Source organism: Microcebus murinus, chromosome 11, assembly GCF_040939455.1.
Source record: "Microcebus murinus isolate Inina chromosome 11, M.murinus_Inina_mat1.0, whole genome shotgun sequence".
Lineage (NCBI taxonomy): Eukaryota > Metazoa > Chordata > Mammalia > Primates > Cheirogaleidae > Microcebus > Microcebus murinus.
In genome coordinates, this window is record NC_134114.1 from 28,374,347 (window position 1) to 28,398,074 (window position 23,728).

At 34.3% G+C, this 23,728-nt stretch overlaps 1 protein-coding gene across 1 annotated transcript in view; it reads left to right on the forward strand.

The window, feature by feature from the left end:
- Positions 1-23,728, forward strand: part of WDR70 (WD repeat domain 70) — a 227,813-nt gene that overhangs the window by 45,328 nt on the left and 158,757 nt on the right. Inside the window, exons 6-7 of the mRNA XM_012736463.3 lie at positions 11,981-12,040; positions 21,476-21,609. Of these exons, the coding sequence (XP_012591917.1) occupies positions 11,981-12,040; positions 21,476-21,609 (194 nt within the window). The remainder of the gene's footprint in view (positions 1-11,980; positions 12,041-21,475; positions 21,610-23,728) is intronic.

Consider the following 23,728-nt stretch of genomic DNA (forward strand, 5'->3'; position numbering starts at 1 on the left):
ATCTGTGGGTTCCGTATCCTCAGATTCAACCAACCATGGATCAAATTGGTTTTTTGGAACTGTGGCTTCAAAAAAAAAATCCAATAAAAATAATACTATAGTAAGAAATATTACACATTACACATTTAGAAACCAATGCAGTATAGCAAGTATTTAAATAGCATTTACATTGTATTAGGTATTACAAGTAATCTAGAGGTGATTTCAAGTATATGGGAGTGTGTAGGTTATATGCAAATACCATCCCATTTTATATAAGAGACTTGAGTATCCTTGGATTTTGTAATTTGAGCTGGGGGAGGGGGGACTGTTCCTGGCCCAGTCCCCTGTGGATACCAAGGGATGACTATAATTGTATAATGAATCTAAGAGAACCTATACAGATTGGCTTTGGGGGTGTTTCTAGTTTTCACTGTCCTTTTGATAGTTGTAAAGTGTATACATGCTTTTGCATGTATAGAAAGTTATATTGAATCAGAAGTGGCATCTAAACAGCTACCTTATAGCAAAGGAGAAGGATAAGTGCATGTTTCTCAGTGTCAGGTAAATTTAATAAAAATTATGATTCAGGCTGCTTTTGTTTTCCAAAATAAATTAATTCTCACCTAATTTGACTGATGCTTTGACATTTCTTAGAGTTTAACTCAGTAGAGTTTATTCATTGTAAACTAAATATAAAAAAACTGCCTATGCTGTAATTTTTATAAAAAATTGATATGAAATCTTAAACATAACCTAAAATACTACAGTATATAACCCATGTTGAACTATGAGGTCGTTAAACATATGAAATGTCTGATTTCAAATCCAAAAGTATAGTTTATTATATCTCAAACAAGAAGCAGTACAATTAATCAATTAGTATGTGCCTAAACTGTCAACTAACTTTTGCCATTTTAATGGTAGCTTGTTTATGCCAGCAGCGAAGAATCCTGGAAAGTGAGTAGTGATGAAATGGTTGGCCGGATGCGTTGGCTCATGCCTATAATCCTAGCACTCTGGGAGGCCAAGGCAGGCGGATTGCTCGAGGTCAGGAGTTTGAAACCAGCCTGAGCAAGAGCGAGACCCCGTCTCTACTAAAAATAGAAAGAAATTAATTGGCCAACTAATATATATAGAAAAAATTAGCCGGGCATGGTGGCGAATGCCTGTAGTCCCAGCTACTTGGGAGGCTGAGGCAGCAGGATCGCTTGAGCCCAGGAGTTTGAGGTTGCTGTGAGCTAGGCTAACACCATGGCACTCACTTTAGCCTGGGCAACAAAGCCAGACTCTGTCTCAAAAAAAAAAAAAAAAAAAAAGAAATGGTCCAAAGCCTGGAAGCAGTGGTAGATAGTTGGTGCAAGGTCTGGTGAATACAGTGGATGACAGAGAGTTTCCAAGTCCAGCTTCTGTACCATGTTTCTCCGAAAATAAGACAGGGTCTTATATTTATTTTTCCTCAAGAATACAACCTAGGGCTTATTTTCAGGGGATGTGTTATTTTCCCCTCAAAGCCTCAACTTGCAGCACACACAGGATGGCTGGAACCTGACAGGGAGAGCCAACCTTGGTGGGACTGCCTGCACCTTTCCAGTCACCTGTGGGATAGTAGCTGTCACGATGAGACAGATGAGAAAGGCTGTCGTCTTCTTTACCTCTCCCTGATGAAATGCATGGATTGTGCAGATAGGCTGCGTAGGCACGCCCATCATTAGGTTTTATTTTTGGGTTAGGGCTTCTATTGCATAAGTGCTTAGAAATCCTGCTAGGGCTTATTTTATGGGTAGGTCTTATTTTCGGGGAAACACGGTAGTTTAAGCATTGTCTTGCAAGAGGATTGGCCTGTCTCTATTGAGCTGCTGTATCTCGGCTGCTTAATTTCAGCTGCTTAATCGCAAACATTCTCATCATTTCGTCCAATTGGTTGCAGTAGACATTTGTTATAAATCGATTGACCAGGTTTCATGAAGCTGTAGCAGAGAATACCAGTGCTGGACCACCAAACAGACACCATTAACTTCTTCTGAATATATGGTTCTGGACTGTGTTTCAGCACTTCATCTTTATCCAACCATTGTGCTGAACACTTGTGATTATCAAAAAGAATCAATTTTTCATTGCATGAGCAATACGGTGTAAAAATGTTTCACCTTATGTCATGACAGCAAAGAAAGGCAAGCTTTGAGATGATTTTTCTTCGTTTGATTCATGCGGTACCCATCTTTCCAGCTTCTTTCCCAGTTTGTTTCAAATGGTCCAATATTGTTGGAATAGTAACATCAAACATTGCTGCTGATTCTCACATAGGTTGAGATGGATCCGCTTCCACTATAACTTTTGGCTCATCATTATATCCACCTTGGTCTCAGGTCTCCCACATGGCTCATTTTCAAGATTAAGATTACCAGAATGGAAGTTCTCAAACCAAAGACGTACTATGTGTTCATTAGCCATATCCTTCCTAAACACTTCATTGATATTTCGAGCTTTCTGCACTGCAGTGGTTCCATGACGGAACTCATATTTGAAAATAACATGAATTTTTGACTTATCCATGGTTTTACAAAAATTGCTCTAAAAACAATTTGATAGATAATCACAAGCCACACCATGTGTTTGAAAGACCAAGAATGTACCTTCACAGTAAAAATAAAACAAGAAGTGTCAAAGTGAAATGTCAGAGATATCAACTGTCAAACTTAGTACTTAAGGGAATCGGACATTTCATACTTAATAACCTAAATAATTCTGTACTGCACATCTAAGATTCTGAAACTTTTTTTTTTTTTTTGAGACAGAGTCTCGCTTTCTTGCCTAGGCTAGAGTGAGTGCCGTGGCGTCAGCCTAGCTCACAGCAACCTCAAACTCCTGGGCTCAAGCAATCCTCCTGCCTCAGCCTCCCGAGTAGCTGGGGGACTACAGGCACGAGCCACCATGCCCGGCTGATTTTTATATTATATATATTAGTTGGCCAATTAATTTCTATTTTTATGGTAGAGACGGGGTCTCGCTCAGGCTGGTTTTGAACTCCTGACCTTGAGCAATCCGCCCGCCTCGGCCTCCCAGAGTGCTAGGATTACAGGCGTGAGCCACCGCGCCCGGCCTAAGATTCTGAAACTTGGTGAAACTTTTCTATCTGAAGACATTTATATCTCATCTCAAACAATTTCTAAAACATGTACTTTTGGGATAAAACTTGTAGTCATAGGCTCATAATAAAATTTTATAATGAATTATAAAGTATTTTATTGGATTAATTTATTTGATCATCATAGCAAAAGCCATCAGGGCAGGCATAACTGTAGAGGAGGCATTACGGTGTTATGATTAAGAGCACAGACTCTGGCACCATACTTTTTTTTTTTTTAAGACAGGGTCTCTCTTGCTCCTTTGTTCTGGGTAAAGCACAGTGATGTGATCATAGCTTACTGTGACCTCGAATTTCTGGGCTCAAGAGATCTTCCCACCTCAGCCTCCTGAAAGTAGCTGGGGACTCCAGGTGTGCACCACCACACCTAGCTAACTTTTTATTTTTTATAGAGACAAGGTCTTGCTATGTTGCTCAGGCTGGTCTGGTGCCAGACTTTTGAGTTCATATTCCAGCTGTCATTTGTCAGTTGTGTGACTTTGGACAAATTTCTTAACTCCCCTTTACCTTAGTTTTCTCATCTTTAAAATAGAATGAAAGTACTGTAGCACCTACCAGATAGTTGTTGTGAGAATTAAATTACTTCATAAATAATAAATATGATGTCTTGAGTAGTGCCTGGTACTGTATGCACTATAATGTGCTAGCTATTACTATTATTTATTTACAGTAGACACATAAGGCAATAGAGGCTCTTAAGAAGGGATTTTTCATTATTGCAATTATTAAGTAGCAATTATTTCATTATTGCAATTATTAAGTAGCAAGAGAATCCAGTCTCTTGTCCTGTTCTTACCTTGTCTCTTTAACACAGTATGAGTTTTTATTAAGTGGCTATTGAATGAATGTTTGCAGGAATTGAAAAAAAATCTTGTTACCTGTCAGTTTTGAAAAATTGAATTGTAGGGTGAGATTTTTGCTAACTTTAATTGACTTTCAAGATTTTCCAGATGAATATCTTGGTTATATTATGGAAATTATCTTAAGATGCAAAATGTAGCTCAGGCAATATACTGCCAAGCTATAGTAGAACTGGTGAGCTTGTGTTGCAATAGAGCAACCATCTCAGGAAACCTTTGCTTCTTACACTTGAACGTGTATACAGATCTCCTGGGGACCTGGTGAAAAAGCAGATTCTGATTTAGTAGGTCTGGGAAGAGGTTTGAGAGTCTGAACAAGTTTCCAGGTGATGTCTATGGTGCTCCTCTGTGGACCACATTTTGAGTAGCAAGATTTTAGAGTATATTTTTAGATTCTTTGAGAACAGTGGAGATGTCAGGCTGAGGTTTGTATTAATCATCATTCTGCTTACAAAGAGATGCTTAGTTTCCTAAATGAATCAATCAAAGATTCTTCATAGAAGCCTAAGAACTTGAGGCTTTAAAGATATAGATAAAAATATATAGATAATTAGTTCAGGTTGTGAAGTGGTATACATGACTTGTTGCCACTGACAAGGTGTAGAGGTAGACCTTTTTCAGAAATAGGAAAAAATGATGAAACTTAGACCCAGTGGGGTAGGTGAAATTCCCCCTCATTCTTTTTAGTTGTAAAAGAAAGTCTTTTTGAGGTGGCAGTGAGGGTGTGGGAAGGAGGAGTTTCATTACAGGGGTCCCAGAAAGTCAGGTTACTACTTAGTTCTGTTATAGGCCCTTCTTATCCTTGGCAAGCTGAAGTCCTCTGTCCTTCTATTCCTACCTGGAATGGTTAATACGGTGGATAAGGGGTAAAGGTTAGTTCTTAATAAAACATTAATAAGTAATAAATGAAAAATAAACATCACTGCAAATGATAGGAAGAGTAAGAGGCTCTTTAGGGATTAGTATCTTTAACAAAATACCATAGAATAAAAAAAGAAGAAAAAAAGATTGAAAATAATATTATAATAAAAACAAAAAAAAGAAAAAAATAATAAAAGTTTTTTATAATGAGGAAAATATCTGCTTTCTAATTATGTAAGAAACTTTTGAAATGTTAATTTTGTTTAACTTTACCTGGAACAATAGTTCAGTCAAATATTGTAGGAAACTTTCTAAAACAAAAATGTGTGAATGTTGTGAAGTTATTGATTGCTACTAAATGCAGTGGAGAGCCATTGAAGGTGTTTGATGAAAAATGACCTAGGAAGAGTAATATCATGGTAGTGAGCAGTGTGGAGAGAAGTGAAGATGAAAGTCAGGGAGGATCTTCTCAGTGACATAAGGTAGAGTTCACAGTTCCAGATGTGAAGAAATTAAAGGTAAATCATGTCATCATTAGAAGGCATGGTTTACCTAGTCTTTTTAACTTTTATAAGTAAAAAAGCTTAGTTTCAATGCAGTTAAATGACTTTCTGAAGGTTGCAAGTGAAGTTAATTGCAGAGTCCTAGATTTCAGGACTTTGGACTGAAAACAAATAAGAATAAGAGCTGAAATACTCATAAAATTATGGGAAATGATAAGGCATATGTTCATTTTAGTTTTTGAAAATAAATGTATCATTTGATATAAATTCTGTTGGCTTATTACTTGCCATTTTTGTATGATACATAAATATAGATGTCATCTTTGTGTTTATTGATGCTGTCATGCAGTTTTTAAAAGATAATATAATTTCTGAAAAAATACAAGAATGAACTGTTCCTTTTTTGAGTTTTTCAGCCCTCACACAAGTGTGAAAATGTACCTCAAGTCATGTTACTAAGAAATGTACTCTAATATTACAGCTTGCAATAGGGTGTAAATGATTTGAAGGTAATTTAGAGGTGGTTTGGGAATACTGCTAATTGAAGGATTGGAACCAGCTGTGTGAACTTGATAAGAAATTGTCTTTCCTTCCTGCAATATTTTAGATGTGTAACTTCACATTTTTGAGCTTTTAAACATTTGATAAATGATTTGTTTAAAGCTTAACTAAAGTTTATTAGAGTATTTTAGTAGTATTTAGGGCTTAATATTATGCCTCTTTTAAATATCTTAAAATTTTATTTATTTATTTATTTAATTTGTTTTAATGATGGTGTCTCATTACATTGCCCAGACTGGAGTGCAGTGGGTTATTCTTAGGCATAATCATAGCACAATACATCCTTGAACTCCTGGGTTCAAGTGATTCTGCCTCAGCCTCCTAAGTAGCTAGCAGTACAGGCATGTGTCACAGTGCCTGGCTATTTATTTATTTATTTTTTAGAGATAGGTCTTTGCTATGTTGCCTGGGCTACTCTTGAACTCCTGGGTTCAAGCAGTCCTCCTGCCATAGCCTCCCCAGTAGCTGGGACTATAGGCAAATGCCACTACGCCTAGCCACATCTTTTAAAAAATCTTTTGTTATGTGGGTTTTGTTCATGTGGGTTGTATCTAATTTAAAATTTTTCCAATTGTAGTAAAATATGCATAACCAAAATTTAGCATCCTAACCATTTTTAATTGTACAGTTTAGCAATATTAAGTGCATTCACATTATTTTGCAACTAATCTCCAGAACTTTTTCATTTTGCAAAACTGGAACTTTATAGGCATTAAACAACAACTTCTAAAAAAAAAAAAACAACTTCTCATTTCCACTCCCCTCTCTGCCAGCCCCTGGCAGCCATCATTCTACTTTCTGTGTCTGAATTTGAGTGCTCATACCGCATGTAAGTGGGATCATGTAATATTTGGTTTTTTGCAACTGGCTTAATTTCATTTAGCATAATGTCCTCAGGGTTCATCCATGTTATAGCAAGTGCCGGAATATCCTTCCTTTTTAATGCTGAATAATATTCCATTGTAAGTGTATACCACATTTTGTTGGTCCATTCATTCATCAGTGGACACTGGGTTGCTTCTACCATCCAAAACATTTTCATTTGCCTATTTGTTTACTGGTCTGTTTTGCTTTACCAGACTGACAGTTCCTTGTGAGCAGTCTTTGTTATTGGTGTTTTATCTTTGATTATTTTTAATTTTTAGTTTTTTTAGAGAAAAGTCTCACTCTGTGTTGCCCAGGCTGGAGTGCAGTGGCACAATTGTAGCTCCTCTGAAGCCTCAAGCTCCTGGGCTCAAGTGATCTTTCCAGGTAGCTGGGATGATAGGCATGTGCCACCATGGCTAGCTAATTTCTTTTTAAAAATTTTTTTTGCAGAGATTGGGTATTGCAATGTTGTCTAGAATGATCCCAAACTCCTGGCCTCATGTAATCCTCCCACAGCGCTGGGATTACTAGTGTGAGCTACCACATCCAGCATTGTTGTTGGCGTTATATTTTAAATCTGTTGTACCTGGTATGTGGAATGCAATTAAATAGTAAGTGTTAAGTAAATGTATAATTAGTGAATGAGTGGATAAATGAATTAATGTTAAGTCAGTCTTATTGGGTCTCCACAGTTTCACTAGAATAGACTCTAATTCTGGTTGCCTTTGGTCCTGCATTGGTGGCTATAATCTAAATTATTTCCAGGAGAAAATAGCACTTATTTTCAAGCTCCTTTTTAGCAGTCCTCCGTCTCCCCTCTCAACTGTCAGCAACTGTGGTGTGTCTTTGTTACTGGGTAGACTTTCTGAAAAAAAATTTTTTTTGTATTTTAATACTTTATATTTGTACATATTTGTTGGGTACATGTGGAATTTTGTTACATGCCTAGAATATATAATGATCAAGTCAGGGTATTTAGGGTTTCCATCATCTGTGTATTTATCATTTCTATGTGTTGGTTGTTTCTGATTTGCAAGTCATTTGCAAATACTGTAAGTATGTTCATCAGATAGAATTGCTCATATTACACTAGATATGTTTGCTATCATTGTTGTTAGTGGGGGTAGATCAAAGAGCCTGGGAAATAAACCTTTGGTTCGTATTTAAAACTAAACCAAAACAAAAAGTGATGTCTTTTACCCTTTTCCATTAAGACTGTAGCTCTTGTTCTGAATTCTGGTAATAAATTACTTCATTGAAGTCATGTAGTTTATGATGTTCCTTGGCAGGAAAATCTTGAAAATATTTTACTGTTATAGCAAATTTCACACTAAGCCATATTTCAAAAAGTCATTAGTAAAAAAGTTCTGGAAAAAGAACAGTCACCATCAAGTGATATGCTACCAAAAGATGGATTGCTACTATTTTAGATGATTTAATTGTGCCAATTATATGAGATTTTTATGGGTTATGCCTTACATTATTTTCTGTAAAACTTTGGTTTTAAATATAAACATTTATTTAAACATTTAATTCACTCCTAATGTAAATACTAAGTTCAGCGTTCTTGTAAATTTTCTTAATGTTAGAAATTGTCTATATATAGGCACATTCTGCACTGAATTAAATGAAATAATTTTCATCCCAGTTTTTTGGTGACAGTATTTCTATTTGCTGAGTGATGAAAAAGTAATTAGTTATGAAATGAGACACAGACTATAATAGATTTTTCTCTAAGTAAAACATTTGAACTGTTCTCCTGGTTCTTACAAGAGTACTTGGCATGCATACATGAGTTTTCATTGCTTACAAATATTGTCAACTGCAAAGGGAGCAGTGTCTGAGATAATTCAACATAGGAGTAGTCCAGAATTCATTTGTTTGACTTTTAAATTATTTTGGAATTTGTGGTGGGATAATGATATCTCTGAAATGGGTATGTGTAGCACTTTCCACAATATAGTAAACCATACAGTATGGTCTTTGTCTAAAAATAAACTGCAAACTCTCCAGCTGTTTCTTTATTCCCGTTCAGTGCCTTCTTGGTTTCTAATATCCTTCTTTACTAATTTGCGGCAGTTATGGACGACAGTAACCTCTCATGTGCAAATAGTCTAAAACAAAACTGCCCTTATTCCTCTATCATTGCAATTTTCAATTTTCTTTTAGTTTGGGATAGAATAATTTGATCTTAAAAGGGTTTTAGTTTTTGAATTCTTTAATTATCCCCTACCACTCACTTACCAGGCTAAGTTGATGTGATAGCACCTGCTTTTCTTTGTGGACATACCCATTAATCTAGAATTTGACAGCAAATTAAACATTACAATCTAATGTGATCAAAAAGGTAGACATTGGGCCCTTTATTCATTACTAAAACTTGTGTGTGTGTGTTTGCCATAATACCAGCTGTTTTGTGTACTTGGGATCCAGAGATGATAGATTTATACAGTCTTTGAGAAGTTTAATTTTGCAGTTTGTTTAGGGGATGGTGAAGAGGGAAATAGGTCAAAAATTATAAGGTATTGTGATAAGTTCTGTGATTGAGATAAGGAAAGGTTGTTATGGGAGTGCATAGGGGTTATTTAACCCAGAGTTTGAAATGTTAAGAAATGCTTCCAGAATCAGGTCACATCTCAAGTATTGGAGGATGAGTAGAAATTAGCCAGGTAAAGAGGAAGAGAAGCCTGGAAAAAGACTAAGATGATATGACCAGAGAGACAGGAGATAAGCCTTGGAATAAATAGTGATTATCATTTATTGAGCCCTACCATGTGCCAAATTCTGTATTAGGAATTTTAAAACATTTACTTCTCGGCAACCTATGGGGTAAGTGCTATTATCTGTCGTTTGCAAATGAGGAAACTGAGAAACATAACTTTCCTGAGGTCATGACATAGTTAATGGGTGGCAGAGCAAGAACCCTAGCTTTTCTTGCTTTTTTTCTAGGCTGTTTCCTTCCAGCAAAGGACAGTTTCAAGATGGAGGGGATAGTTAAATAGTTACCACGCTATTAAGTTCAGGTATGTAGGTTAAGGTCTGAAAAGTGTCCAGGGCATTTGGAGTGACTTGTTTATTCCAAAAATATTTACTGAGACTCTCTTATGTGCCAAGAACTGTGCTGGGTATTAGGAATAAAATGACAAATGCCAAAGTGGCAGAGAGGGTGAAAGAAAGTGGAGACGTTGAGTGAAACTAGTTTGAAAAAGCTTAATTGCAAAGGAAAAGATAGTGATTGAGCAGTAAATGTAGGGAAAATCAGTAGTATTTTTTTTTAAATATGGGAAGTATTTTCTTTGTTTATATGCTGAAGAGAAGGAGCCATAGGAAGGGAAGATTGAAGATATATAAGAAAGAACTATTAGATCACACTTGTTTAAGTAAGTAAATTACAAGATGATTCATGCATTTGTAATAGACATAGAATTTTAGTATGATTATCCTTCTCTTGAGTAATGGAGACTTGAGTAAACAATGAAACCTCTTATTCACTGTGACCTCTTATGTCTGATTTATGCATCCTGCTTTTCTATCCCTCAATTATATCCATACCCCTGTCTACTATAGTATTTGTTCTATTGAATTAGGGTCATTGCTGTCTCCCTCTTAGATCAGATGCTTCTTGGGAAGGGGAATGAGTAGAGACCATGTCTAATGCCACCTAACATCTGGTATAATTTTACTTTAATAAATGCTTCTTGAAGCAATGAAACACTGAATGACTCTGAGTTTTATTTGTACCATTTCTGAATAATACCTTTTTGGTTTTTGTTTTTTAAACTTTGAAGGGTTGAAAGGTATATATCTACCCTGTGAAGATTTTGTTTTGTTATAAATTAAGTACTTAACACTTTAAGGTATGCCCCAAAAGAGGACCTTTTGACATTTTGAATGTTGAAAGGATCTTGTTGGTTATTTTTAAAGAAAATCTGTAATGATTATTTTATATATAGGTTACCGTATGCTTAAAAATATTTTTTGATATTGAAGTATGATAAGTGGTATCCTAATTTATTAATTTCCTTCAGTTTATGATTGTCTGCTCTTTGTGAGGTTTTCCTCTAGACATAGTAAGACTGAAAAAGGATTGAATTTTAGTAAGATGTAATCAAATTTTAATGTAAATTATGGTTCTATTTTATTATTTTTTATTGGGGAATAACATTTCATATAAAATATTTATTTTATATTTTATCAGCAATCTTAATTATTAGGACATTTTAAAATGCCACTTGTAAATAATGGTGATAATTTAGGCTGTTCTTTCCTCTATGTCTGTTATATTCTCTTTGATTTTTATAATACATAATTTTGAAAATTACCTGGAAAAAGTTTTATGGTTTGTTTACCCTAAACATCAAAGTACGCCTCATTGAAAACATGTATGTATATATGAAGACTGTTTTAACTTTATTCCAGATTTTACTGATGTAGACTTTTGGTGCTCCTTGTTGATTTCCGTCAGCTGTGATTTAAAGGAAAAACTAATTCTTTTTTTTTTTTTTTTTTTTTTGTTTTTTTTTTTTTTTTGAGACAGAGTCTCGCTTTGTTGCCCAGGCTAGAGTGAGTGCCGTGGCGTCAGCCTGGCTCACAGCAACCTCAAACTCCTGGGCTCGAGTGATCCTTCTGCCTCAGCCTCCCGGGTAGCTGGGACTACAGGCATGTGCCACCATGCCCGGCTAATTTTATATATATATATCAGTTGGCCAATTAATTTCTTTCTATTTATAGTAGAGACGGGGTCTCGCTCTTGCTCAGGCTGGTTTCGAACTCCTGACCTTGAGCAATCCGCCCGCCTCGGCCTCCCAAGAGCTAGGATTACAGGCGTGAGCCACAGCGCCCGGCCGGAAAAACTAATTCTTAATTTCTCTTTATGAATTATATTATCAGCAAGTACTGATTTATTTTTATTTTTGGTTTAAAAATTTAACAATAAGAATTTCATATAGCCTAAAGAGTTCTTTAGGCTTATCTTTTTAGAGGTTTAAAATCAATTTATCATCAGCTCAAAGAGACCAATTTTAGTGTATCCAGAAGTACAAAAGAAAAGATGCCCTCACATTTTTCTGCTGTTTTTTAAGTTTGTGTTCAAAAGCCAGTGATGACATTTTCAAAAATCATATTTTCCTGTGAATGTCGTATATAGTTCCCCACAAACACATTATTTTTCTCATTAATGTCACAGAATTTTCTTGTTTCAGAATCCTGTCCAAAAGATTCCTGATTCACATGAAATAACACTGAAGCATGGCACCAAAACAGTAAGTTTAAAAAATTTGATTCTTTTCTCTAAATAACAGACCTCTCATGGAAAAGTGAACTAATAAGATAAAGTTATATTAAGGCTAATTACACAATCAACTGATGTCATGAAAGCTATCGACATTAAAAAATTGGTTACTTTTATGTTTAGTCAAAATAGCCGTTGCCTTTCATTTAAAATAGGAACACTTATTGTCATTTTTATTGTTGGCTTTAAAAACCTCTTTTTTGGATATAGGAACATTACAAATGAAAGAAAGAAATGAAATTCAAACACAGTTTTGTTTTTATGATGTGAGAAAATATCTGATTACTCTTAGTTTTATTTCCATATCAGTAAAAGGCAGGAGTTTATTCATTTTCAAATGAATGTTGAGATGAGAAATGAACTTTAATTAGTCACTGTATATCTATTACTTAGTTTATAGATTACATTTTTATATTGTTATGTTAAAGATGAATAATGTAAAATATTTGAGATGTAAGATGAAACCATCATATCTTATTGCAAAGCCAAAGTGGTAGCTGAATGAGTGAAATGTGTATGTGAAGTGAAGAAATAAAAATTATCTTACTTTCCCTTTTCAGTGGATCTACCTTTTTCTGGATGTATGGCATGTAAAGAAATAAGAAAATACATCCCATTTTGAGAGGGAAATGTCAATCAATAGAAATACACCCAGAAATGTTACAAATGATAAAACTAATAGGGATGTTAAAACAGGGTCACTGTTCTCACAAATTTTTTCTTTTGAAAATATTGTTTCCATTAAAATATATGTTAAATATATTTATTAAACAAATATATTTAATAAATACTGGGTTTATTGTTATTTTAAATGAAATGAAAAATATTTAAAAATGTATTAGTTTTAATGTTGGTGGTAAATATTTGATACACATAACTCACATAAACAAAAATAATACTCATATGAACAAAAGCTCTTTGGGGTCCTCTATAGATTTTAAGAGTGTAAGTGGCCTTGAAACCAAAATATGTGAGAACTGCTTGCTGTCTTAAGAAATCATTTCCATCAAGTTTTTAATATTATATCTATTTTTTATTAAATCAGACTTTTGATGTTTTTATTCTGCAAAAGTGACAGAATTTTACTAATTTTCTTGTTTTTAAGTAAATAAAGAAACTATATATGGCCAGGCGCGGTGGCTCATACCTGTAATCCTAGCACTCTGGGAGGCCCAGGCGGGTGGATTGCTTGAGCTCAGGAGTTCGAAACCAGCCTGACCAAGAGCGAGACCCCGCCTCTACTATAAATAGAAAGAAATTAATTGGCCAACTAATGTATCTAGAAAAAATTAGCCGGGCATGGTGGCGCATGCCTGTAGTCCCAGCTACTCGGGAGGCTGAGGCAGTAGGATTGCTTGAGCCCAGAAGTTTGAGGTTGCTGTGAGCTAGGCTGACGCCATGACATTCACTCTAGCCTGGGCAACAAAGCAAGACCCTGTCTCAAAAAAAGAAAAAAAAAATTTTGCCCCTGCCCCCCCCACCCCCCCCCCAGTTGTGTCCAATACCCTGGTGGTGTGCACCACACAAGTTATGAAAGCATACACCCCTTTCCTCCTCCTCCCTCCCACCTGCCTACCACCTGATAAAAAGTTCCTTGTGGGTTTTTTTTGACATTTTGGTTACATTGTATATCTTTGGCTCTTCCTAAGAAGGGTTAGAGTTATGCCCTTCCCCTCCAAAGGAGGGGGGACAGGGGCAATATTTGTAACCCTAACAATATTTGTACCTCCATAATATGATGAAATAAAAGGGGGAAAAAAAGTGACCATTACACTTCATTTGTTTGCATTTTAAGATGCTCTACAATAAATGAATGAAACTTCAATCTTTTTAAAGGCAGTAGTTGATATTTATTGAGGAAGTTATAACATGTATATTACAGTTAAAAAGTCTCATTGTGAAAAACATTCTTTGTAAGTGTGGGTATGTTCATGTGTGTCTTTGTGTATATCTGTATGTAGGTATAGACAGACAGAATGTACAATTATATCACACATCAAGGTTAGTCAGTTGATCAATAATGTTCAAAATTATACATTACAACTTAGTATGTCTCATGCTTCTGGTTCATAGATCAAAGAAATAACAGAAAACTTAACTCATATTGGCTACATATAATAGCCATAGGCTTTTATTTGTATTTTTATTGAAATGATACGGGTATCAAAATGTCTCTTAAATGAACTACTGTAGATCCGATAATAAGGAAGTAGTATATTTAATTTTTAATTTGGAAATCACATGCATAATCATTTGTATTTTCTAGTCAAGTTCCAGTATAAATATCCAGTATAAATATGAGGATAATGAAGGATGAAGGTACAATTTTAACAGCTGCACATATATTGGTTCTAATCAATAGTGACATGGAAAAATTCAAACTTTTTTTAATTAATACAAAATCCTTTATCACTTCAAATGTTCTGATGCTGTGGCTTATAAGAAAACATATGTTGAAGATTCTATGAAAATCTCTCAAACATTCTTAATTCTGAATTCTGCATTGGTGAACAAATTTGGGATTGTGAAGAAGTCTATGTGTATATGTGTGCATTTGTGTGTCTGTAGACTGACTCACCCATGAACACATATAATTCTTGATGTTTACTGAAAACAAAAGTTACTAACTAGAAAATTTTAGAAAATGTACTTTAAGGAAATGTATCATTTACATATTATTAATAATTGCATTAAAATGGTAGTTGTGTTAAAAATATAAACATTCTCAGAATTTATATAATGATTTCTCTTTAAACTATGTATTATCGTTTATCCCTATTGTTTCTGAAGAGTTAGAATCTTAATTAATGGATTTAAATTAATAAATATTTAATGTGGAAAAAAATGTAAAAAGAAAAAAAAAAGAAACTATAGTCTTAGTATTTAAAAGGAAGCTTTTCTATTGTTTAGTCCAGAGAATTTTACAACCAAGAGATAGTTATAGGTTTCACACATTTGATTTAAATATTCCTTTTTTTCCAAGTGAAGCTTTATCTTGTAGAGAAACATAATTTAAAAAATACTCCAATGTATTTTACACATTGAAAATCAATTAGAGTGTCTAATTGTACTGTTAACTCATTATTTTTTGTAATCCTGCTTTTGCCCTACATATATATTTCCTTTTATTATAAATACCAGATATTAGGAATGTGGTGTTTCTGTCTGGTCTTTTTTTTTTAGCTAGATATTGTAAAAATGTTCATTAGGCCAATCTTGTTTCTTTATTCTATATTTTACATTTGTAGTCCCCTCCTTCACCAGCCAATTTGTGGGATTATTTAAAAGCAAATACCAGACCTCATAGATTTAATGACTATTTCAGTACGAATCTCTAAAAGATATCATTGGGCTCCCTGTCCCTCTGTCTCTCTTAGGGTGCATGCACACACTCTCACATAATACACATAATAACGTCTTTATTATATTTACTTTTTAAGATAATTATTTAATATCATCTAATATCCCATTAGTGTTCAAATTTCTCCAGTTGTCCCATACATCTTTTTACAGTTAGTTTGTTCAAATCAGTATCCTAATGGTGTCTGATTCATTCTTAAGAGAGTCATCATTGTGTTTATTTGTTGTCTCTTAATATATAACAGTTTTCCTGTTCTCTCTTTTTCTTTTTACCATTAGGGAAATATGTACATCTGTTTGGTGAATATACTTACTGTAGCGTGATAGTCAACTGAACCCTTTCAAGTGAATGTTATAATATATTTTGTAATTTTACTTTTATGTTTATCACTTGTGATGGGAAAAGTAGTTAGATACTGTTGCAGTTTTGAAACACTACTTTTTCAACCTTCTGGGTCAATTTGAACAGTATGATGAGATTGGAAAGTTGACTTCAAAAAATTGATAGACTATTATTTACAAATATTTATCTTTGTGCATCAGCATTTTCTTAATATTATTGATCAAAATAACATCAGTAACCATTTTGAATGCTAGACTTATATAAAAGTGTTGCTATCATTGGATCTTCCAATTTTAAATTTGTATGGTATTCAGGATATTCTCACTCTTAATTTTTTTTTACAGACTCACTTCATGACATGTATTCTCACTCTTCTCATTACTTTTTTAATAAGTTTTTCTAGGCAGCCCTTGTTTGGCAGAGGGCCATGTTACAGAAATGTGTGTGTATTGGCACTGTGTCTTTGCTTGCTTCCAATATGCATAAATTTGAATAACATGGCTCAGTGCAAAGCAAAGACTGCCTGTGTTATAAAATCAACTTTTGAAATAGCTTAGTATTAATAACTTAGAAGAAAATCAGTTGACCACAAGAGTAAAGGTTTCTTTGTAGACTCTCAAGTCTACATTACCATACTACCCCTTTATTACTGTAGCTTTGTAGTAAATTTTGAAATTGGTAAGTTGGTGTTCTGCTTTTTCAAGATTGTTTTGGTTATTCTGAGTCCTTTGTATTTCCACATGAATTTTATGATCAAGTTATCAATATCTTTAGAAAGGTTAGCTAGGATTTTGATAAGGATTGTGTTAAATTCACAGATAAATTCAGGAAATATTGCCATTTTAATAATATGAAGTCTTCTGATTCATGAAAATAAAATGTCTTTCTATTTATTTAAATCTGTAATTTTTTAAACAATATCATATAATTTTCATAGTACCAGTGTGATACTTTGATATAACATTTATTTCTTAGTATTTTATTCTGCAGCCATGCAACTGTACTTTATTGAGGATTTTTGTAGGCCATGTGACCTAGGTTGGATGTCAATGTTTTATTCCTTTTTGATGATATTATAAATGGAATTGTTTTCTTAATTTCATATTCATATTGTTCATTGATAGTGTACAGAAATAGAGTTGATTTTGGTATGTTAATCTTATTTCCTGCAACCTTATTGAACTCATTTATTGGTTCTAATAGTTTTTTATTGGATTTCTAAGGGTTTTCTACTATACAAGATCATGTTTATGAATGCAGATAGTTTTGCTTTTTTGTTTTCATTATGGATGACTTTTATTTCTTTTTCTTGCACTGGCTAGAACCTCCTGTACAGTGTTAAATAGGAATGGCAAGAGTGTATGTCTTGGTCTTGCTTCTGATCTTAAGGGGAAAGCATTTGGTTATTCATCATTAAGTATGATGTTAGCTCTTTTCCATGAAGTTCCATGAAGTATCAGGTTGATGAAATTCTCCTCTATTCCTCATTTCTTGATTTTTTTTTTTCATGAATAGGTGTTGGATTTTGGCAAATACTTTTTCTGAGTTTATTGATATGATCGTGTGTTTTTGTTCTTTATCCTATTAGTATAACATATTAAACTAATTTATTTTTCAGATATTAAGCCAACCTTGCATTTTTTGATTTATTCCAGGAATAAATCTCACTCGATAATGGTATATACTCTTTTTTATATATTGCTGGATTCAGTTTGCTATTTTGTTTAGTATTTCATTTAGGATTTTTATGTTTGTATTCATAAAGGATATAGGTGTAGTTTTCTTGGGATATCTTTGTCTGGTTTTTGTGTCAGGGTAATATTAGCCTTGTAGAATGAGTTGGGAAGCATTTTTTTCTTCTCTATTTTCCAGAAGAGTTTGTGAAACATCGATATTAATTCTTCTTTAGATGTTTGGTAGAATTCACCTGTCAGGCCATCTGGGTCTAGGCTTTTCTTTGTGGGAAATTTTTTATTACAAATTATGCCCTTGTTAAAAGCCTGTTTAGATTGTCTTTTTCTTTGCTAGTCAGTTTTGTTAATTTTTGTCTTACTAACAGTTTATACATTTCATCTAAGTTATCTAACCGTTTGACATACAGTTCATAGAAATCCCTTTAATTTCAGCAAGGTTAATAGTTAAAGTTAGTAGTTCCCCTCTTTGATTCTTGACTTTAGTAAATTCTTTCTTGCTTGGGCAATCTAACTAAAGATTTCTCAATTTTCTTGAAAATTTCAAGGGCCAACTTTTGCTCTTGTTAATTTTCCTCTATTTTGAAAAATCTGTTTCACTGCTTTCTGCTCTAATTTTATTGTTTTCTTCCTTTTGCTTGTTTGGGGTTTTATTTGCTTTTGGGGGGGTAGGTTTTAAATGTATTAATAGATGATTAGGTTATTGATTTGAGATCCTTCTTCCTTTCAAATATAGGTGTTCATGGCCATAATTTCTCTCTACTATCTATTTTTATATCTTGCTTGAATCAATAATTTACCTCTGGCAATAATAAAAATGGATATTTTGGGGCATCTCACACAAAAGACTGAAATGTTAGTAAGGGAATTGGGTAGAGAGTTCTTTCAAAGTTTTAGATTAAAAACATTGGAAGATCCGTAGTTTATAGTGAGTTGAAAGATATTTTATTAAGTCTTCCTATATAAGCAAGACTTGACCTATGGTTTTGGAACCACTTACATTTTTAAAAATATTTTAAATATTTTGCTAAAAAATTTATAATCATAGGAAAAACTGTCAAGTATACAGGCATTTTTTATATAGTTAATGTGCTATCAGATCAATTGAACTGCCTTATTATAGACTGAAGTCTAAAGCTTCGTAAAAGGAGAGAATTATAAAAATTAATTCTCTTAACATTAAGATCAAAGCTGAAAATGTGCTGATTATCAAGTTGAAATAATAGACTTATTTTTATGGTATCTGACATTTCATGTAGTAAACATTAAAACAAAAAGTTTAAGATATTTTATCTCTTAGTCAAAAAGTCTAGACCATCATCCAGAGTAATTTGATATCATTTTTCAGTCTTTTATGTAAATTAAAATAATTATTCTTTCAACTCTATTGTAAACTGTTGTTTTAGACTGAGAATTAATTGGACTTTCAGTGTTCTTTAACTGTTTGGGACATGAGGATTGAGAAGTAATTTAGCAGATCTTGTGGATGAACATGTGTTCTAACTGAGAAAGGGTACTTTTTACCTCTGAGCTCTGTTTTCTGTCTTACTCATTACCTTTTATATCCTTTTGGTGGATGATGAATGATATATACAGCAGCAGTAGAGATCCTGATATTGCAGAGTGTTAGCATTGAAAACCTCATTTTGTAACTTTGCTGTAAAACTTGCTGTCCTTCTCTTAGCTAGAATAGTCAACTTTGTGATTTATTCTGCTGTTGTTTTTCTTTTTCTGTTTGTTTTTTTTAGAGACAGGGTCTTGCCATGGTGCCCAGGTTGGTTTTGAACTCCTAGGCTCCCTCCTCAGTCTCCCAAGTACTGTAGGCACATCCCATTGGGCCTGGCTTATTGTTCTTTCTTTTTTTTTTTTTTTGAGACAGAGTCTCGCTTTGTTGCCCAGGCTAGTGTGAGTGCCATGGCGTCAGCCTAGCTCACAGCAACCTCAAACTCCTGGGCTCAAGCGATCCTTCTGTCTCAGCCTCCCGAGTAGCTGGGACTACAGGCATGCGCCACCATGCCCGGCTAATTTTTTATATATATATCAGTTGGCCAATTAGTTTCTTTCTATTTATAGTAGAGACGGGGTCTCGCTCTTGCTCAGGCTGGTTTTTTTGAACTCCTGACCTTGAGCAATCCTCCTGCCTCGGCCTCCCAGAGAGCTAGGATTACAGGCGTGAGCCACCGCGCCCGGCCTTTTCTTTTTTTTTTTGAGACAGAGTCTCACTTTGTTGTCTGGGCTAGAGTGAGTGCCATGCTGTCAGCCTAGCTCACAGCAACCTCAAACTCCCAGGCTCAAGCAGTCCTACTGCCTCAGCCTCTCGAGTAGCTGGGACTACAGCCATGCGCCACCATGCCCGGCTAATTTTTTTTCTATATGCATTATTTGGCCAATTAATTTCTTTGTATTTATAGTAGAGACAAGGTCTCACTGTTGCTCAGGCTGGTTTCGAACTCCTGGCTTCGAGCAATCCACCCGCCTCAGCCTCCCAAAGTGCTAGGATTACAGGCGTAAGCCACCGAGCCCGGCCTTGTTCTTTCTTGATAAAGGGGAATTTATCTCATATTTGTCAGAGTGCATTGCTTGTGTTACATAAGCTTTAAAAATTTTTAGTCTTTCTTTTAAACAAATTATTTATTAGAGTTTTTATTTTATGTCAGGCACTATGCTGGACATGGACATGGCCTTTGTCCATATGGAGCTTACACTTTTGATGGGAGAACAGATAAACAATAGAGGAACCACAAATGAATTTGCAATTTCATGTTGTGCTATAGTGAGATAAACACTGGTAGGGTTAGCCTTATCAGGAGAAGGAGTACCTCTTTGACTGTAACAGGAGAGAAGGATAGCAAAATGAGCATGGAGGCAAGTGAATTTATAGGTGGTGGTAGCAGAAGTCACTTTTTAGGCTTCTAAAGCTACTATTCATTTATTTGTATTTTTGATTTTTTTAAGACATTATTGTTCAGGCATAAAATACGACTTCATTCTCATTTGTATGCTTTCCTTAACCACTTTAGAATCCATATCTAATTTTAATATATAATAAGTTATTAATTATTTGCATATAATTCCTTTATATTATGAAATCAGTGTTTACAGATGGCAATTGAAATGAGTCTAAATCATTTTGTCAGTATCTGGCTTAGTTAATTATAATAATTATATTATTTATATTTCCAGTCTATTAGAACTGGTTTATAGAGGTTTCCTTTATATAAAACTTTGATCTTTTTACTGTGTCATATATATTCCCAATGTAGTTCTTTCCTTCTGAGAGGGCAGTATCCAAGGACTTCCTGCTTTGACAGAACGTTAAATATAGTTCAAGAACAATGAGTTACATATTGGGTATTCAGATATGAGTTGGACCTAGGAAAATTCATAGGGAAAGCAAATATCTTGTGGAACTAAATGAGTACTATTGTAATGTGATTAGTCACTTATAAATTCAGCTTTAAAAATAATTGTTTAAGGGAAATATACTGAGTCATTTAGCTATATGTGCCAGATAATAATTTATACTTTGTCCTACTTTGTTAGATGGATTTCTTAAAGCTGCCAGTAGCATTACTCATGTTGGTAATTTTAGATTCCTGTGGTCTTCATTGAGTTGTAGTTAAACTATCTTAAGATGTTTCCTCAAGATTGCATATTGAAAAAGCTGAATTATTTGTGAGATTTCTACTTATATACTAAAGCAACTTAATTTAGCATATGGAACTGCAATGATAGCTCTTTTGAGTACATGTTTGATGAGTTGGGACAAAGCTGTCAGATTAAATTTAAAATATTTTTCTTTTCTTTATTTCAAAAAAATAATACTCATAATAACAAAGTCAAATAATATAGAAAACACTGCCCATCCCCACTTTTCAGAAGTAACAACAGTTGGTGGGCTATCTTTCCAGTGCCTCTAAAATAGGGGGTGGAGTTGGAGAATGGAAATAGGAATTATAATAAACTGTATGTTGTTTTGCTGCAGTTAATTTTTTTTTTAAAAAAATACCAGGTGTCTGCTTTGGGTCTGGATCCTTCAGGTGCCCGTTTGGTGACCGGAGGATATGACTATGATGTTAAGTTTTGGGATTTTGCTGGAATGGATGCTTCTTTTAAGGCATTTCGATCCCTTCAGCCCTGTGAATGGTATGTATTCATTCACTTAATATCTTCATATTTGAATTAATATCTTCATACTTGAAGATATTAAGTTATGTTTCATAAACATGAAAAATGATATTTAACTTTACTGATAAAGATAAAAAAATTAAAATGGCAATGAGATACTATTTATCACCTATAAGATTGGTAAAATTGAAAATAATGTATACTATCCAATGTGGGGAGAAGGCAAGGGTGGGTTATAAATTACCAAACTTTTTCCCCACATAAAAATTAGATAATATCCAGATGTAAAGTATGAATGATGATGGCAAGATTTGGAGAAATAAGCACTATCAGGCATTCCTGGTGGGAGTGTAAATTGGCACCATCTTATAGAGGGCAATTTTTCATTCTCTGCCAAATTACAAACACAGATACCCTTCGACCTAGTAATCCACTTTTAGGAACTTTTGCAACAGATATACCCAGGTTTGTAGAAATGATCAAGGAACAAGTTTATTTATTATAGCATTTATATAATAGCAACAGATATGTTTTCTTCAATTTTATTTTCAGCATAAAACACCTATGGTCTGAAAATATCATCTTTTTCCTTTCATTCCATCCACAGTCTTTCTCTTTTATGTTCTAGAATGGTGGTTGGCAAACTATGATCTGAGGGCCAACTCTAGTCCATAGCCTGTTTTTATATGGCACTTGAACTAAGAATAGTTCTTATAATTTTAAAAGGTTGCGAAATAACAACAATAAAACTCCCCAAACAACAAAGAAGAACATGAGACAGAGATTGTATATGGCCCGCAAAGCTTAAAATATTTATTATCTGGCCCTTCACAGAAAGCTTGAGACCCATCTTTAGAATCTCTTCACAATCCCTTATTATTTTAGTTTCTTGTTTACTTTCCCAGCCTGATTAGAAACAGACTGAATAGATTCTTCTTACATCTCCTTATTTTCTTAAACTTACTAGCTTATAGCTAGTGGAATGTGCCTGTGGTCTGAGGAAGATTTGAGGGAGCTGGGTCTGGAAGTAATCCGTGTAGGGCAATCTCTCTATGTGATGGATGGTCTGTTTTCAGGAAAGATATTCTGTTAGGTTTCTGACTAGTTGTTATATCTTTGTTTTATCAACCCTATATCATCTCTTGAACATCCTTTTTCACTGCCCCCTGCCTAATGTTTGTGATAACTGTTTCCATAAGGGTAGCCTTGCTGCTTTGAGAATATGCTGCCCTAGGAATTCATAGTTTCTGGGATATGCTGTTGTACATTTTCTGGGAGGTGTTTTTCTAATTACTCTGATCTTTTCTTAGTAGAAATTTTTGGATAGTTTCTACTTTTCAATAGTTCTTTAATTTCTCCCAAAGTTTGTATTTTTCCAGGTTATTTCTTTAGGTATTTAGGATAGGGAAGTCTAGTGTATTCCTAATTAGATTCCTCAGCTATTTCTCCTTAGAAGTCTTCTGTATTTCCTGTTTTTAAGTTCTTAAGGATCCTTTTGGACCCTCTGCAGAAACAACCTTATATTGACAAAATGTATTTTTACATTTTTGGCTGACCTTTCCTAGGTCCTTAATTTCTAAATCTTATATAAGTCTTGAGTATTTTGGTTAGTAATAATTAAAACATGAGCCAAATATATACTATCATATAGAGAATCTGAAGTAACATTGTACTTGGCTGTCAAGATTTTGTATCCCTCAAATTATCTTAGAGAGACCTTGGAAATAAAGAAGTGATAATAATAGTTACTTGTTTCAGGTACTGTGCCTTGGTGCCTTTATAAAAATCATTATTAATCCTTACCCCAATCCTATAAGTTAAGTATTATCTCTCATGTTTTTTCAGTGGAGGAAACAAGTACTCAACAATGTTATTTAACTAGTACATGAACTCTGTGACTCAGGAGCACCTCTGTATTGTGCTGCCATCTAGTCTCGTCTACTAATTTCTCATAAAATAAGGAGAATGAGTGTAGTGAAGCCCAAGGTCTTGCTCATCATCACACAGCTACTCAGCAGCAGAATGAGGACTTGGATCTCTGGACTTCTGACTCACATTCCAGTACACTTTTCACTACAGCAGGACACCGTGACTCCTGAGCCCTAAGTGACAGCCCCAAACAGCTGTGTTTATCTGT